General features: G+C 38.8%; 1 protein-coding gene across 1 annotated transcript in view; it reads right to left on the bottom strand.

Moving 5' to 3' along the window:
* The window catches only part of vps50 (VPS50 subunit of EARP/GARPII complex), a 147,387-nt gene that overhangs the window by 75,022 nt on the left and 53,310 nt on the right, over positions 1–19,055 (bottom strand). The window contains exons 11-13 of the mRNA XM_074686866.1: positions 17,651–17,749; positions 12,459–12,599; positions 3,462–3,594 (exon numbers count right to left, since the gene is read on the bottom strand). Of these exons, the coding sequence (XP_074542967.1) occupies positions 3,462–3,594; positions 12,459–12,599; positions 17,651–17,749 (373 nt within the window). The remainder of the gene's footprint in view (positions 1–3,461; positions 3,595–12,458; positions 12,600–17,650; positions 17,750–19,055) is intronic.

Below are 19,055 nucleotides of genomic sequence, written 5' to 3'. Positions count from 1 at the left end.
GGGCCGCATGAAGGGGAATGCGTAGTATGTCCTTTCCCCAGCACGAAAGATCGCATCTAATGAAGGATCGTGGGGACTTAGCATGTCACCAGGCATTCAGGACACCCTTGTGGGTTCATCCATTCCCCTAATGAGTTCTGTTGAGGTATGGGAAATGGAAATAAGCTATCTTTCAATACCCAGCAGGACGGCAGCAGCTAATTTGACAATTCTGCTTTTGTAGCTTATACCTGACAAAGTCTGTGGTAGGACAAATGATATAAACAGTGATGAGAAGAAAACTGTTCTACACCAAATCTGATATGGATTTACCAGTGTAAGTCTTTTCTTACACTGGTTAGGAATTCAGCTTCGAGTAGAGCTTACTGTTAAACCACAGAGTATGTATTGCCTTGACAACTGAGCTCCCCCAAGCCAATGTTTGCACATCTGGCAGACTGAAGGCAGGATGGAGAGAGGCAGCGATGGCACAAGCAAGACTTCTCCTGTAAGCTCCGGGTTTGGACAGATGTGGTGTACGGCTGACATGCTGTTCCAAATGGATTGCAACTTGGGTAGAGCTGTTGCAAGTTTCCAAAGAAGAGTCAAAGAACTTTCCACAAAATGTACTAAATGTACAAACAGAATAGGTAACTCGCTTTTCAGCTCAAACAAAAAATAAAATCATAATTTAGAAATCCAAACTGCAGCATCTGATCAAAAATATTAATTCTCAAATATGAAAACAGCCACATGTGTGGGATTATTTTAAAGTCAACATCTTCGTAGGGGTGGAAGAAAAACTGATACGGCACAGTATTGAAATTTTTTGTGTTGTGAAAAAAAAATGAATTTCAGTCTGTAATCAGTCAATTTTTGATTGTTGAGACATAAAATCAATTGCTTTTTGTTCTTCTTTATAGCACTGTTAAGAATTTCTTTTCTACTGATGTCAGCAGAGGTGACAGTCAGTTTCAAGAGCTGTTAGTAGATATCCTCATGAGGACAAATCTTATAGTTTTTTATTCACAACTCATCTACTATCATGGTATCGGCTCTGGAAAGTAAAAGTTATAAACAAAACAAACTGGAGTTTTCTTATAAGAAAAACAAATTGTATAACCCAGTCCAATCTGATTCTATAGTTGTTGTTTTTTCCTTCTGGAGACTAAGTTTTTAGATTTTATCCAGTTGGATGCTTCCAACTTAGTGACAGTACTTTTAAACAACCAGTCCCTGGATATTTAAGTTCTTTATGTATTAGTATTGCATCAGAGCACTCTCAAAGTCATGCACTAGTAAATCCCTGTAAAAGAAATACATCATTTATGACTCATCACCTGTTTACACATTTATCCTTGTAGCCTAGGTCACATTAGTTCTTCTGTATATAAATTATACAATATGTGCTTATAATTAAAATTCATGCAATTAGAATATACTGTGTAAGTAATTTAAATTTGATAATGAAAAAAGATTAACAGACACAAAAATAAGCACAGAGATGCAAAATACACACCTATTTGTATTGTTACAGAGGGAAGGTACTTTACAAACAGCAGTGTAATCAGAAGTGTTTGTTCCACTTTCTACTCAGTCAATGACCTCTACACTGAAGGGGCTTTGGCAAGTGGTGGAAAATATATTCCTCTACTCTACCACCCCACTCTGTTCTGCACCATAGCACCTCAATGCTGGCTTCTCTTTCAACAAACCAAGATTCAATCAGTCAATTCTGTCGGTTCTTCAGCTGATAAATCTACTGTATGCTGTAATCAAACAGCCAGGAAAGAGCAGCACAATAAGTAGAAAGCTGACCTCATTTTCTTTGTAAACTGAGTATGTGAGATACTCCTGCAGCTCGCAGTACGTGGAGTGGATTTGGCATTTTGTGCATAATCCTCGATGAAAAAGGGGACAAAGCTAACTTCTTCTTTTCTGAATGCACCTGGAAAAAACATGGTGAATTTCTACGAGCTCAATCTAAAGGAGAGCATCTGGTTTGAAGAGTCTTTTTAAACATTTTATTACACTTTCTGAGAAGTATGATGTGAGAGTAAATCATAATCAAGTGTTTTAGACTAGTCCCGCACTTTTTGCTGTAAGTTCTACACAACCTAAAGAGATGTGTTTTGAAAAATAGTATAATTTAAATTGGGAAAAAGTTTGTTTAGACATAAGAAACAGCTCCATAAACTTGATCTAACAGCTTGTATGTAATACTGAGCAAAGCTGTTGTGCAGACTGGTAAAAAAAAAAAGGCTTAAGCCAGCTGTCCCTACAATGTTGATGATAAATGTGATATAAACTGTAAAACCTTTTAAAGTGGAATTCATCACCTACTCTCTGAAGCTTTAGGGAACAGAGTTTTGGGAAATGTGGGTGCAGGAAAAAAAAACCCCTAAAACTGCCATTTTCAAGTGAGTTAGGCTGGTGAGACACTTGAAGATTTTAAGCCAAATTTAGGGCCATTAATGTGCTACCATCAGTGACCGAGGTTAAGTGACCTGTTTTGAGGCTGGTTGGAGACTGTGTCCGAGGCTTGGAATCACAAATATCGAACACGTTAAATCTCTACTTTTTCTCTTAAGACTGCCTTCAACAGAACACCCATAATTACCAATGAGAGGAGCAGACTAGGAAGTGTCATCAACCAGATGTTACAGCTCACAAGCATAGCAGTAATGTAAACAAAATTTGTTATTTGTTGCATCCTGACAGAACGTATGCAAAGACAGCCTGCTGACGATGTAATTCTCCCTGTTAATGAAATCACGTCTGCTTACATGAGCTTCTGTGGGATCTCATGTCTATGGCATTTTTACCACTAAAACTAAGTGTGCGTGAGGCTGTCTCACAAAGTCATTCGGTGTGTGATCAAAGGGTTGCCATGTTAAGAATTAGTCTAAATTGTCTTGATGTGTGCTTTCCCACATTTCTAAAATCTGTTAAGATCTGAAAGTCTTTTTAATGTGTCTCTGGCCTCAAAGACAGCTTAGTTCATGCATATATAACAAGCTTATTGTGCTTCTTTTTTTTATAAATGAAAAGCACTAAATGGTCTTACATTTTTGTCCACTCACTTTTTATCCTGAAAGCTGAAAGTCTGGTTTCCTCGTGAAGTTTCGTGTTAATGATAACTGTTTAATTATTTGTGATTCAGTGTTACTCTGAATAAAATTCAGGAACAAGAGAGAAAGCAGATGGGAAAAGGGATTTGACTGTTCCACTCAAAAATTAAGGATATAAAGATTAAAGCACCAAGTTTTAGCTTGCAAAAAAAGCAGAAAGTGCACAAATAATGTTGCCATCAAAGTTGTGATTGTATGTTGTATTTCACAAAGATAAGTTTCTCCTGAAGGAACTGTGTATGTTGTCCCTGCTTTTCATCAGGTCAGAACAAACAGGGGGTTCAGATGAATACAAAGATTAGATAAAAGAAAAACAAGAAGGTTCAAGTCAAGAGCAAAGTATTGTCTCACCTGGAGAAGGGGCCGTCTCCAGTTTGTCATGCTCCTCATGCCACTGCATGGTGCGGTGGTAGCTCAGCATAACCTCCCACAATGCTTTGCACAGATCTGTCAGGCAGGGAATGTAGCTGTCCAGGGTAATATGCTGCCATCAGAAAAGAGAACAAAACAAGGTCACTGATGCACTTTTAATTCCTGTATCTAGACTCAGACATATCTTGTAGGACGTGTCACATGTAATCTGGTAACTTTGTAATTACCTTAAAGAAAAAAGGGAAACATTGCAGGGTTGAAAGACTTTGTGTTGGACCATTTTAAAATCAAGCACAAGATTAACTAGCGACACAGAGTAAGCTTCCCTCTATGTAACATCTCATTAAAGTCTGTTTACACTCCTTATCCAAGGACATTGTGGTGGAAAACATCCATTTCTGTGAGAGAAGAGAGCTTATGGAGGAGCTAATTAGTGTAAGGCCTGATTGAAGTAAGTAGTGCCATAATGGGCCATGGCTACAGTGTTAATGAATTAGTAACAGATGATTCTGATGCTGATCATGGGACAGATTTGTGCAGCTCAATGAAATATGTGACCAAATAAAACAAACATGAACTGTTAGGGATGAATGGTAATACTGTTACGTTATTGTTATCAGCTGGTATGTGCTTTAAAATGAAATATCAGATTTGGCTAGCATGTCAGTATCCACGGATAAAATAAACAGTTAAAATAGTTACTGCTACACTGCTACACAGTGTTTCTAGATCATAGAATTGTGCAGTGTAGAAAGAGCCCACCTACTTATATAAGTTCTGATTAGGGACTGGAGCTAATAAGAAGCAGTCTGTAAGACAAACTTTCTTATTTTATTTGTGTTTAACTGCTGTACAGTCGCACTTCTCACATGTTTCCTGTTAACAGAGATTATTCTTAATAACTATATCAATTGTGAAATTGTCCAAAATTGCCCTTGTTGTGGGTAATATTATAATTACTTCAGGGATAGCATCATCCAAGATTTACCCTTTTTGTATTTTTTTTTTTTTGTTTGAAAGTAATCGCAGTCAACAAATACACAATTTCAAGTATTAAGTATTTTTCTTATTTTGCACAAGAAATGACTAATACATAACAAATGTGATGAGAGTATGCAACATAATGCTGTATGCTACTTCCAATACAGGGGAAAGTTGATGATCTCTGCAGTTTGATACGTGGAAAAGATATCAGTATCGGTAATCAGCTGAATGAGTTGTAAAATATCAGCAAAATATCCAATATCGTGCATCCCCATGAGCTGTATCTCCCAAACTGATCCATAAAAAAGTTAAAGGTGGATGTCAGAAAGCAATCCAAGACTAAAGTACAGTGTTGTTTCGCCTGAATGCATCCAACAGATGCACACTCCAGATTCCTGTGCTCTGAGGAGATCAGACTGGAAAAAATGCATGAGTTGTGATAAAATTTGGCCAACTTCAGAAATGTGTAGCTGGCACACCAGCAGCTCCTGACGGGGTTCAAGGCTCCACAGCACAACTCGCCAATGGAGTCATGTCAACGTGTTCGCAGACAAATTAATCATTGCCAGATGAAACAGTGCTGCCGACAGCAGCCGCACTTTGTGTAAACCACAAGAGTGAATAAGTGTTTGTAGTGCCCTGCCAGCTCTCACAATAGCATTGCAAATTACACACCACAAGCCTCACAAATCGCAAGTTGTTGACAGAGAAAACAGACACCAACTGTTCGAAAACTAACAAGAGTACAATCCCACACCTTCTTTGGGGTATTTCCACAAGCTAGTATGAGTGCCTGACAAACAACCAGCTGCCAAAGCAGTTACTTCACAGAGCCATAAAAGCCATCAGTGAGACAGTGCCGTGTAATGACCACTATCATAGAGCAGGTGCCCCAAGGAAGCTTGGCATGACCACAGCAGTCAAAGAGGACGCTGTTTGAGAAGCTGTAATTTCAACAACCTTTTATCAGCAGTCTAACAACATTACAATTAAACCGTTAAAAATACATCTGAAGCTCTTCAAATTAAAAGCAGGAATACTGAGGTACTTAAAATTAAGCCTTCTCTCCTCCTTGAAAGTCAACGTTCACACATTTGTGTTTGTTGGGCTCTGCTCTGGTCGGGTTAACCAGACACAGACTTTATACAACTTTATCTCCATTTACCGAGTCAAAACGTACCAAACCATGTGTTGCTGCAAAACGCCTTAAGTGCTTGTTTGAAACTGGATAGTAGTTTTCTTTAACCAGAGCCACAGCTCAGACACCACCTATGTCCAGCATCTCAGGCTAATGTTCACTCAGTATCTATAACTTCTTTAAAGATGCTATGAGGAGGATCTGTTTGTCATGAAGACATGACTTTAAACAAGAAGCGTGTTTGTTGTGGTGTTTGTTTCTTTGTTGAAGACAGCTTTTTACCGGATACAACCCGCCGAGGTAAGGTATTTATCAGTATAGTTACGTAGCGCTATGGTTTAAAACGTGACAACAAGTAAACACTGTCAGTTTGTACCGTAGTTTAGTAGCCATCCAAATGTAGCTCAGCTGGCAGCCCAGTGCTCTAAGACATGCTCTCTATGTGTAACTTTAATGAATCTTGGTCATGTCCTGTCAGTCATCTACCAAGCAGAGCTAACGTAACCTCACTCTTCATTTTATTGATGGGCTCTTAAGTTTGAACAGACCACTGCAGATTAACTGCTGCATGTGGGTTGGAATGAACATTATCACCAACAGTTTAGCCTGTGTTAGCTCAGGCTGTGTCACTCTCTTGTTTATCTTTCTTCTGCTCTTCTGTTTTTGTTCTGTCTGACAGTTAGGCTCCTGTGTCCACCATCACTATAAAATCAATCACAGAAATAGTTTTTTCAGCAGAGAAAAACACAGATTTATCAAATCAATCCGGTCCTGCATTTCAAAATAACTTATATTAGCGCTGATAATCCCATTTTAAAGTGTGGTTGCAATCAGGCATGTATCTAGATGGGGAGACTTTTTCAAGATCACTTAGAAACTCCACAAAGCCCCTTTTACAAACTAGAAAAGGTGATAAAATTTAATCAGCCTGTTGACCAAATATGCACATCCCTACTTAATAAGCACTACCTGAAAAAACTATCAATGTCAAAAGTGTGTTACAAAGAGCAGTTTAGTACATGAGCGGGGGTAAACAGCTCTATGTCCAAAAGGGCTCCAGTGCCACTGGTCAGATAGGTGAGCTTAATGAACCAGTTCTGACAAAACAAGGCTTACACCTGACATCTCATGTTCTTCACCAGCCGGCTCTTATGCAGCAGCAGCAGCAGCAGCATGTTGCTAGGCAACTGGGGTTAGGGGACATGACATTTGGGTGAGTGGTAGGAGCGTGGGTGTGGGTTTAGATCTTCAGTGGGTCTGACAAAAAGAGTTAACCTCGGCTGCCCCTAGAACAGAGCTGCTGTCATATCAAGTTTGTTTTCCTGTGTGAACATTATGAATGTTGGAGCTGACTATAAAGTGCATGATGTCACACGTGTGTTGAGGTAACATGGAGAAACAGGTTAAAAAAAAAGCAAAAACAGCATCTTTCTGAGTTCTCAATTAGTGCTAAGAAGAGAAAGGATCTTGATATTTTGGATCAAAAACGTGAATTTCTGAAAATAGTTCCCCGACGCTATGCACATTACATATGCCGAGCTTTGTCAGGGAGGCTCTGTTGAGACAGAAGTACAGATCCCCTTTTGTTGTTGAGTGTGGGCATGTGTAGAAGCGTACAGAAAAAAAGATAGCAGACTTTAACAAAGAGAGACAGGTAGTCTGAATTTAGCTGATTCACTCTCCTTATGAAAGGATAATCACCCCCCCTTCCTCCCAAGACAGAAATAAACAAACAAACAAACGTATCAACCTGCGAGGGATCAAAAACATAGTCAGCAATATGTGGACCTGCTGTGCCAGCAAGTGAGCACAGAAAAAGAACACAGCCTGAAAGGGAAATCATTCACACCCAGTCTCAGACACACTGTAGTCTCAAAAGTGTGTTTTTGTGAAACTGCGTCAACACATAGAGTGTTTTAAAAATATCACATCTGCAGTTGAGTCGCAGGGGGCTGCCAAATGACTTTCTTTCCTAGAGATTTAAGCAAATTTATGATCGAGAAGTCTCATCATAATAAGATAAAAAGGACCACACAATATTAGTGCTTCTATATTTAAAATGTTTTTCTCCTATTTATAGATTATACAGATTTATTTATTTTCACTGATTTCCAACAAAACAGAATAATCACTGAGACTCAATACAAAAAGATCTAATGAAAGCTTTTCCAGTCTAATAATGAAACAAAACATTTCTCTGAAGAACTAATTAAAATGAGACTTTCAGTAATAAGCAGCTGCAGTCTTTAGATTTCTATCACCACTGTGACAGAATAATAACAACAAATCACATGAAAAACCAATTCCCATCAGTTGCAGCTGATACATTTGATTCTGTGATGAAGCTTGATTTAGTAAACACAAAACAACCCCCAGGGTGATCACCATGATTTACATGAAAGAAGCAGCAGACTCTACAGCCACTCCAGAGCGGATAGATAGACCATCTATCTGTTTTAAAGGTCAGTCTAAATCAGAGAGTGGAATTGGTGGCTGTGGGTTACTGCTGTGCAGTTGTTTCAGACTGGGAGAGTGTTGTTTCTATCACCAGAAAAGCTAACTGGTTTAAAAAAGCAAACAAGCTACCCCTACTGGCAGCTCCGAAGGTTGTCCTGTTCAGATCATTGCTAACTTTTGATGTAATTATTCGGGATGCATCAATACAACTTTTCCGATTCCAATACCTGGGCTTTGGGTATCAACCAATACCGATACTGATCCATACCAGTGTTAAATAATAACCTGCATGCTTTACTGTAAGATAAGCCAATATCTATTTAAACTATAAAATATTCAAATGTTTACCAGCAGTTTGGTTAAAAAAACAGCATCAGAATGTGCAGAAATACATTTTTTAGTTCTAATATTTTTTTTACCCCGTAGACTGGTAATTCAGCAAAAAACAAAGAAATTGCATCAGAGGTAACATTCCAAATCAAGTATCCAAGAGAGCCGGGCAAAAAAAAAAAAGGGAGAAAGCTGGTTGCCTAGATCGGCCCTTTCCCACCGACACCAATCCAGCTTTGAGGGGCATCGATACACCAATACCCAATGCCAGGATTGGTATCGGTGCATCCTTAATAATTATTAGAGCTGAATATTAAAAGGAGTCAAAAATGTTCATTATGATACATGGAGTCAAGATAAAAAATACATATTGCACTTATACTTCTCATAACTTACTGAAAACTTAAAAGTGGAGAAAATGAGAAAATATGGTAGTCCCAATGTCAGAATTTTAAACATTAACAGAAACTAGTAACAGAACAAGTCACTTTATTTTTAACACCAGGCCAAAACATAAATACATAAAAAAAAGTCCTTAGTATCAAAAACAGGCAACTAATTCCTTCTTTCCAGGGACAACCCTGAATAACTTCTTTCCAGGGACACACCCTATTAAATATAATTTAAACAACAAAAGGTGCCTGTTTGATCTGTTTTACATATTTATTTGTTGCCTTAAAAGAAGCCAAAGCTAGGATGATGACAGTATCTGTGGCAAAAGATTAACTTAGGAAACACAGAGACACACACAGCCTAAATCCTACCTATCAGCTGTTTTCTTTTGTTTTTATTTCATTCGACGTATTGTTGTGAGGGATGGTAGAAAACAACCATTGTGATACTTTGCTACATCAATATGTTTGCACTTACCTGGAAATTACATATTATTATCTCTGTCAACATATTTCCTTTTGTCTTAATGAACGTCAACACTACAAAAGCTTTATCAGTGCAATCATGCAGTTCAATGAATTACCAAAGTTCTGGCATGCTTTGTACAGTCCTGCATCCTTCTATGACTCTGATGGTGAACTGCTCTATTTCCATCAGGAGACAAGCCAGACAGACCAGGGGATTGATAAGGAGTGAGGCAGGCCAATAATGATGAGATGTTGATGTAAAATTAATAAGACCCTTTCCCAATCAGAGCTGACCTTTTTGTCTGCTCCCATTTCCCTTGAATTTTAAGTTGCATAACTAAGAGGTGACTTCAGAGGTGCTTATGAGGCTTTCACATTCTCTTAACCTTTATTTATCAGTGGTATAACTGGATAAGTTTGCTTCTCTTCTCAAACTTTACTACTTATACAGTCTCCAAACATACCCACATCAATACTTAGCAGCTCCAATAGAGAGGGTTCGATTCCTTGCTCAAGAGCCAATCGATGCTGTTTTTTTTAAGTGGAAAGAATTGCTTAGTTGATTGTACATTGTTTCAGCCGGTCTTGTCCTTGTCACGTGCGTGCCTCAAATATTTGTTAGAGCTTGTACACAAGTCAATATGTGGGTCTTTCTAGTAAAGAAACCGTTTAAAGTCTGAGAATGACACCGGAGAGCACTACAAACACTTATCCAGGACTCAAATACCATATTTTAAGCCTATTTAAAATTAACTCAGACCACTGAGCACATATCAGAGCTAGAGATTTATTTTTGTTTACTAAGCAGGTAATTTCATCATCATTATTGCAATTTAAATACTGGTATATTAGTATTGGACTAAAGCAATAGGCAACACATAATCTTCCTTTTCAGTCTCCACAGGCAGGCTGATGAAGATGTCGTGACATTTAAATAAACAGTACATATCGAGTCAAAATCTTCATTTGAGTGTGTAATTTGGTGTTCAAGTGCAGCCCCATCAATCGTGACCAAACCGCCAAGAGTTTATAGACACATCTCATCAATCTTCAGAAGCTACTGTTGTTCATGCGATGGATGTGTCTGTTAGTAGCATGAGTGGATCAGACAGGGTATCCATCAGACACATGTAAACATGAGGATGAGTCTGTTGCTACTTTACAGATACAAACACACAGTATTTTAGTTTTCTAGTGAGCCTAAAATCAGGTCAGCAAGAGAAAATAAAGGAACAGAAAGTACGAACTGGCTCTCCAATTTTCAAGTGGTCTTTAAATTACCATAACTCTTCAAACATTGTAAAAGGCTCCTTAAAGAAGACAAGCTTTACAGCAATACCATGGTATTATGGTACCACATAGGAATTCACGTGCAACAACGTTCCAATCACAGGCAAAAAATGAAGCTCATTTTCAAGTGCTTCTATCACAGTAACTCTTCAATCATTTGGGCAACTGAAAAAAATGTAGGGACTGTTCACAGGACAACGGTTTTGGGGTGAAATGCAAAAGTATTGTTGGTTTCAGCCTCGTGTTTACATGGAAACGGCGTTTTAGCCGACCTACAATGTAAACTTTTGAAAATGGCCTCCAGAGTAGAATTTTTCTGAAACGTTGTGTAAACAGTAAGCCATCGTTTTCAGTAGAAATGTTGACATTACACTCTGTTTCATGCAAGCGCTTACAACAGTGGAATTGTTAAGATCGTTGCGGACTACCGTGTTTTGCTTGTGCTGCTCAATCTCCGGAATTTCTACTTCAGTGAATAAAACAGTAATAGCGCCATCTACAGGTAAGGCATGCTTACTTCAGCATTTTCAATCCCTCAGTGTTCCTGTGTAAACATGTTTTGCAGTTTTCAGATCAAACGTGTTGTAAACTGGTCCTTAAACAGCTCCAAACAGAAGAGAGGAGCTTTCCAAGCATTATTTCTGACTGTTTTAAAGCCAAAGTAAGAAAAAAGACATCAGGCTGGCCTGTGTGATACAAATTAAGGTTAAATGCCTCTGGAGCTTCTGAGAAGAATGTTTTGTTTAGCTGAAAGTATAATGGTGTAGTGGTAATTTTGAGAAGCATGTTATAAAACCCCACTTTGAAGAAAACAAAACAAAACAGAACTATCCCACAAAGCTCTTTTGGTGCGACACAACAAGAACTGCTCTCAAACCTAATTTAAAATGATGGGAGGACTGATATATTATTCCACTTTCAGCCTTAACACCCAAACAATTTTGCCTAAAAGTTCTCGTGCAAGCTACCATCAAGCTCCCAAATCTTCAACAAAAAGAAATGCAGCCCCCCAGCCTCTATAAACTGAATAACGCTCCATCAAGAGTGCTCACAAATTGTGTTAAGGAAAGAAGAGGGGGGATAGGCAGGAAGCAGGTGCAGTGAGGAGTAGGAGAGGTAGCATGGAGGTAAGAGGTAAAGGACAGGGCAGTGTGGTTTTATGAGCACAGCAGGCACCTCCTCTTGTTAACGCTGAGCAGTCAAACAGCAGGCAAAATCTGGAGCCAGAGGGAATGGGAGGAGAAAAACTATAAGTGCTGATTTATTGGGAGAGACAAATAAATTGTGCTCCCAGATTGAGCAGAGATAACCTTTAGTGGTGCCTATATATACCCCTGCACATGGAAAGTCGGACTGTGACTCTGCAGATTCATGATTAGATCAACCAACTTTTTGCTTGGTGGGCAAGCAAATGTGATTTATTTTGATCTGCAGACTAGAAAGCTGGGGGAGCCGAGTTCAGCCTCTGATGTGGTTCTGTATTGTGAGCAGGATTAATTATCTCATAGTTAGGGGCTACAGTTTAGTTTTTAACTCCTTTTTCCACAATACTGTCTCTGCACTCTCCTCTTCCTCCTCCACCTTTATTTCATTCTATCATGGAGAATCTGTAGATTCCCTCACCATGAAAATAGGTATTTTTCACTTGGCTACAAGGCAGAAAGAATCCAGAGTGGTAATGTGAGTAACAAAGTAGGTGAAAATGGGCTTAGCAGTGTGTCAAATGTCCTTTCAGCACTTTATGGGCTTCTATTCACATTTTCTCTTAACTGACTACAGAAGAGGTTGAATCCGACACTGGAACCGAAGAAAGAGGACTGGACCTTTTCTAGCTTGATATTACTGTGAAATTACAGACAGAATGGTGGAATAAGTTGACAGGTCACACACACAAACACACACACACTTATCTCCTACCGTGCACAAGTCTTTATACTGCATTTTCTGGAACTTTGTGTCAGCGTTGCCGGCACACAGCTCCACGTATCCGAGGACAACTTGGAACACGGTGTTGTGGATGGCCTGGGTGAAGTGCATGTGCAGCTGGTCCATGGCAGTCTGCAGGGACAGCCAAACACATTGTAAGGAAAACGATAATGTCAAGTTGTAACGGTTATCTGGCAGCATGGAAAGATGGAAAAAGAAACCACAGGAGAACTGCAAATCATTCTTCTTGGAGGCACATGCTGTATCATAATAATTGGAATTATTAGTAGACATACGGTTTAAGCCACACAAGGTCACAAGACTGATAATTGAGATTGTCTGGACTTCTGCTGATTTGGAGCCCAAGTGAAAATGAGCTATTCTGTCTCTACTTGCCATGAATCATTTCTCTCAAAACGGCTCAGATTTTGTTGAAACTTGTCCCAATAGAGGCAACAAAGAGCTATTAGACATGTTGGGACACAGTGTGCAGCCAGAACAGTTTGGTTCTGTCCTGACTTTGATTCTTCAAGTTTCTGAAACTATTTGAAGCATGACTGAACATTATTATTTTAAATCATTATTATGATTATGGTAGTGGAAGAATTGCCAACAGGCTGGTTTTAAACTCGTCATTAGGTTGAAATGTAAAGACAGTAAAGGCCAAAGTAATGGCCTTGTCAGACATTTCAGAGCACCGTCCTTTCATCAGGCTAAAGTCCGGACTAGTCCAGTCTCTAGTCTCTGAAAAGTTCAACATAAAAAAGTTTTTTCAAACTATGCCATCTAATAGCATTACACTAAAACATAGCCTCCTGAGCTCCATCAAGCACTGAGATAATCATTTTCAACCCGTTTGTAGAGTCCCCTAGTTTGTCCATTTACACCTATGATATAATGTGAAGCCTGAACCAAAATTACCAAAATTAGTCACATTTTACAAACATGAGTCAAGGACATGTTTCTCTTTTTAGATACTCTTGAATTCAGTTTATGCATGACCACTGTCCTGAATATCAGAGATTTATTTGGTTTCTTAAAAAAAAATAGAAAAGAACTATTTGCAAAGTTGTTTGGTGTATTATTACTTCACGCAGGCTTTCCAGGCTGAGAGATGGAGAGACAGGGTCCAGAACGAAGGGACTCTGAATTAGACAGTTACTCAGCGACTAATGTAGAGCTGTGACGTTGATTTTCACACAATGGTCATCAGTGCAGGAGGGACCTACTACATCTCTTACTGAAATGCATCCTGTTGTCATAGAGTTTGATGTATAAAGACAACAAGCCCTTATAGAGAGCTTTAGTTATAGTTCTTATCATCATCATCGTCATCATTATCATTACTACAACACAAACCACCAATTATTAGAAGCACACGTGCTTCATTCACATATGTTTGGGTTTTGATTAAAGCATACAAAACAAGCCAGTTTTAGTAGGGCTGTCATTTTAACGTGTTAATTAGATTAATTAATTACACCGTAAATTAACATGTTATAAAAATTAACGCAGATTAATCTGGATCCCAAACCCGCGGGGCATTCATAGACGCACTTATTTTGAAATGTCTGGCATTTGCAAACCGTTTGTCCAATTCAAAAGCTGTAAAAAAGTTGTGTTCTTGTCAGATTCTCACATTTCCGACGGTCCCTGAATGTATCACAGGTGAGTCAGCAACAGGCTTTAAACGGGGGGGAAGCGAGAGTGATTTTTGTGAGACTGCTGTCCACATCTTGTTTATTCACACATCATTTTTGAAAATCTGCAGAAAATCAACCGTTTGCTCTAGCTCAATTCTGTCAAAAACAGCTAATTCTACACTCTTTACTGCATTAAACGAGCCCTGAATGTTTGATATTTGTCCTTTATTAAAATCTAAAGAATTCTTTGAAAATTTCCTTCCATCTTCCTGGTGTCATGTTTCAGCTTGGGGCTGCTCTGCACCAATCAGCAACAGTTTGTGTGTTCAGAGCATGTGAAACTGAAAATACTTCACTTTTCTTTGATCCAAGACTTGAATTAAGTGTTTTGTACATAGTTCCTCACAGTTTTTAGCCTTTAGCTCTGGTCCTCCTGACCTCATAGAAGTATAGAAGTTCATATTGTAGTGAAAACTGAGTCCACATTGAGTAAAAATGTGACAGAAGCAAAAACCGTCCTAAAAATCAAATCAGCTTATCTTAGGTGCAGGACTGTGTAGATTTTGTAAAGATAGAACCATAACACTTTTTTCATTTGTTCCTTATGCTTCAGGGTAGCTAAAAATGTGTTGTAAATATTCCCACCTTATTTCTAAATGTTTTTTAATGTCTTTTAATGTAATTTTAATGTCCTGGAATTCAAATTCTTTATTTTGGGACTTTAAGCAGATATGAGATTAAAATATGATTAATTAAATTAATTAATTACAAATCCTGTAATAAATTAGATTATTTTTTTAATCGCCTGACAGCACTAGTTTTTAGTTTTTCAAAAAATTTCTAGGGTCTTTACTCTAAAGTAAAACTGTTTTGTCTATCAAAAAAAATATTTTGTCTCAAAAATATGTTTGCCAAAAAGTCTGTCCTAAAGAGGTGACATGACTTTTTATCAGGGTCACCCTGAATAGACACAGTATCAACACCACACAGATTTTCAAAAACCGACTTTAACTATCTACTGTCTGCGTATGCTCTGTTGAATTTGAACTATAATCAGGGCAGGGGACTTTCTTTGTGTCTGCATTGTTTGATTTCATGGCTCTAAAGAGGACTATCACCTTATAAATAAGTTACAGCTAACATGTGAGCAAGTAAGTTGTGTTTTATACATAGAAGAAACTAGAGCAACATTGGCAACACTGGAAGTCCCAAGTCCAATACACATCTTTCCTTAAAGCCTGGCTAAGCTCACCTGTACTCACAGGTTTGATCCGTGCTGTTTGTGTTTGAAAGGAAGTGAACTGAACTTTTTGCTTGTCAAAGCAGCAGATGAGTAATGTGAGACGCAGTAGTACAGTTGTAAACATCATGAGCGGGGCAATATTTCCTGATAGTCTGGAGAAAATCACCCCTGGAATCAGTACTTAGATCAGTATTCCATCTATAATTTATAATCTGGGATTTAGTTTTCAAGTCCAACCAAAAACCACTCAAACCATGAAGTACAGTCTTGCTCTGCAGCACTGTGCTCTGTTGATCTCTTTGCAATTCAAGACAGTAACTCCTCTTTCAAAGAAAACTTCCATTTAACAACCATCCCTCAGTCGGAGCTCCCACCCACCGTCTCGCTGTGGAACCACAGTGAATTGAGGACACCAGAGTCGCAGGAGACGAGGGCACAGCATTGAGCTAAGCCCCATAGGTAATGGGTGTTGCAGAGCAATTAGATTTTCTTACAAGCTCCTGGCCACAAGATGTTGCCCCCATCCATTCTGAATGCCCACTGCCACAAAAGTAATTTAAACGTTTGTTCACTTTTCTAAGAGAGAGTTTCATTTCATTTGTCCAAGAAACACCATGGAGTTTGCTGTCAGTAAAAAGACTTGACTGGAAAGTAAGAGGGAAAATGTGGTGACTAACTAGGGCTGTCACTTTAACGCTTTGATTAAAATAATTAATTACACTGCAAATTAAAGTGTTATAAAAATTAACGCAAGATTATCTCATTGGCTGCCAGCCATTTTCAAAGCATCTTGAACGATCTTTCAAGACCCAAATAATATTGATTTCTATGACTCTCTAAACACCAAAACTATCTAAGAAGAATGGACTCGCTCCTATTTTGTCTCTATTCCTGTTTTGATCAAAAAAAAGACACAGTGAACTTTTTTGATCGCGTTCATCTCTGGCGCCATGATCTCTGTCGTATTCTCTCACGATTTTCTGAACTACAGCTACACATCATCCGTTGGAGTGTGAGCTGCCTGAACTTTCTAACCTTCAGCATCTCTCTATGCCTCTATCATCTCACATCTTCTCCTCATATCCTTGCTGATCTCTAATCCAAAGAGCGCAACGCTCTCACCCACACTAGTTTGATTGACAACCTTTTGATTGACAAGCTTCACCAGACACCTTTAAAGTAAATAAAGGAAATTCAATTTAGAGAAATGCAGCAGTTTCAGGGGGAATAAAAAAAAGAAGAAAAACACATGATCCAAGGTTTTATAAGGTGCAGTACAAGCACACTAAGGGCTGAAAATCTGAGAAGGAATCACAAAGTTCAAACAAACTTGGTTGAAAGTTGTTGAGGGTTATTTCTTCTGTTACAAGTTTTCGATTGCAGTTACTTCAGCAGAAGTCCAGATTATACATTCTGTTACAAACACATCTGAAGATTTACGGAAAAATTTGAGCAGATCATTTTATTCTCTCCTCAAATAACTTGTTCCAACTGAGAGCACTCGACCAGGAAATGCTTTGTTCTTCAGCCCTGATACAGGATTGTTTGTTATAAAAGAGAAGGAGAAATGTGAGTGAAGGCATCGTGATCGTTGGCTGTGATGATAGAGTGGCTTTACTCTTTCATAAAAAGAGAAGTGGGCAGGGATGAGACGTGAGTAGCAGAAGTATCATCAGTCAGATTCCAGTGTCTGATATTTCTGCCCAGGCATTTCTGTCAGAAACCACAGTAATCTCTTGTTATTGTTCAAGACAAAGAAAGCCTTACGCCTTCAAATCAACTGTATAACACACTGCACACAAGCCTGATGCTGTGAAGGTGTTGTTACCATTCTGGTGATTTGAGGGCTTAATTTATTATCTTGGGATTGTCTGTGAGGACTCAGTTTCTCCTCGTGGGTGTTATCTGTGGGTGTTGTTTGATTGACAGTAAGCAGAGAGTGATCACAAATCACAAAGGACAACGTGCGTGCTGGTCATACTAAGAGGTTCTCAAGACAGTTGAAGAATTTAGAATGACACTGACAGGAAACTGGACCAAATCGCATTCAGTTGTCTCCTATAATGATTAATTCAGACCGTCTGTGGGAGATTTTTCTTTGCTGTTTTCATCAAAATCGCCTGTGAAAGGTTGTGAAAACAAAGAAAGACCACCTCAACTTAAAAAAACACTCTAAAATCCAAATTTAAGGAAAAAAATGGCTCAGATATATACAACAAGTTTGCAACCATCCAGCATTCACATCCAGCCATGTTTCACCATTCCCAGTGACCTCATATGAAAGTCAAATCACTGACCTGTGTCTTGCCCAGGAGCGTGTAGGCCAGCTGGACTTTGGTGTAGTGCGAAACATCAAAGTTTTTACATGTCTTGGAAAGGGCGACATCGAGCTGCTCCTGTGGGCAGAAATGAGGGATGACAAAGGTAAACAGAAAGGGAAAGTGAGGGGGAAGAGAAAAGAAAGGGATTATCAGCGTTAAGACCGGGGATTTGGATATAGATGTGCAGATGTAAAGCTTCCACACAGAGCCAAGGGCAGGTAGCAGGATTGTGGATGTGTCTGCATAGATGTGAGTATATGCCAGTAAGTCTTTGACAAAGACATTGAAAGTGAAAGTACGGCAAGGTGAGACAGAAGTTAGGGAGTACAGCGGTGTGTAACAACCCTGACACAAAAAGCTGACCTCAAAGATTAAAGTGCTGACAAAGGCTGAGGATCAGAGAACTTGTGTGGCCACACATTCTCTAATGCATATGTTTAAAAACGCACTTGAACTGTGCAACTATTGCTGACAGTACGTACATGCACAAAACCCTAAAACAAAGTACCAGGTACTTTCAAGGTGGGCTGCACATTTGAAAAGTGCCTGGGATGATTCTCTAACTGTAAGCTGTGTTTTACTGACTGTTTCTACGTACAGGGTAAACGTACCTTCTTTATCAAGCCTTCTGTCTGCCAGGAAGCTGCTGCGCTGAGGATAGATTAACCTCTCAATCTAATAGGATGATTAATCTTGTGTTGTGACCGATCTAATTTACAGTAACATTTGGCAGCTCTTTTAACATGTCTGAAACTGCTACAGTGCTAATGAACTCTAAAAGTAACTTGATACACCACTGGTTACTGCGAATAGTGTTGGAGTTGAAGTATCACCTTGCTTGGAAACGAGTGGCAACCATTGACTGTTTAATTTATGGAAGTGGTGTCTGTGATGTACCCAATTCTGTGACAGAGTTTAGAAGCCTTTTTTTGCCAGGGGCCATATTGGAAATACAAAACTCCAACTAGCATCATACCAGTTTGGATGATGCATTAATGCCCGCCTGTCTGTGAAGTCAGCCATGCACTGAAATGGACAAAAATCACAAGTTTAATAACTTGTGATTTTAAAAAAGTTTTGAAACTGAAAATTACAAGTTTGTAAAAATGCCCTGTTAAAATATTTGTTGTGCTGTAAAAAACAGTTTTTTTATATTAGTTTGTATGTTGTTTCCAGTGTTTTGGCATTAAGCCTCAAGCAAATTCTTGAATAACTGCTATTTTTATTAGTTCCACATCAGCTTTATATTTTTGGACTTGAGTTTATGGCTTGGTTCCACCCAAGAGGCAACCTCCGGTCTAAGAATATGAGACAATGGGGAAGTGCAAAAATCTGCTTTGTCGGGTGTCCGCTTGAGGCTGGCTCCAGAAGTACCAGAAGT

Source organism: Halichoeres trimaculatus, unplaced genomic scaffold (assembly GCF_033239565.1).
Source record: "Halichoeres trimaculatus isolate MK-OKI-2021-1 unplaced genomic scaffold, fHalTri1.1 fHalTri1_scaffold_14, whole genome shotgun sequence".
NCBI classification, from domain to species: domain Eukaryota; kingdom Metazoa; phylum Chordata; class Actinopteri; order Labriformes; family Labridae; genus Halichoeres; species Halichoeres trimaculatus.
This window is presented reverse-complemented; position numbering and strand designations above follow the sequence as displayed.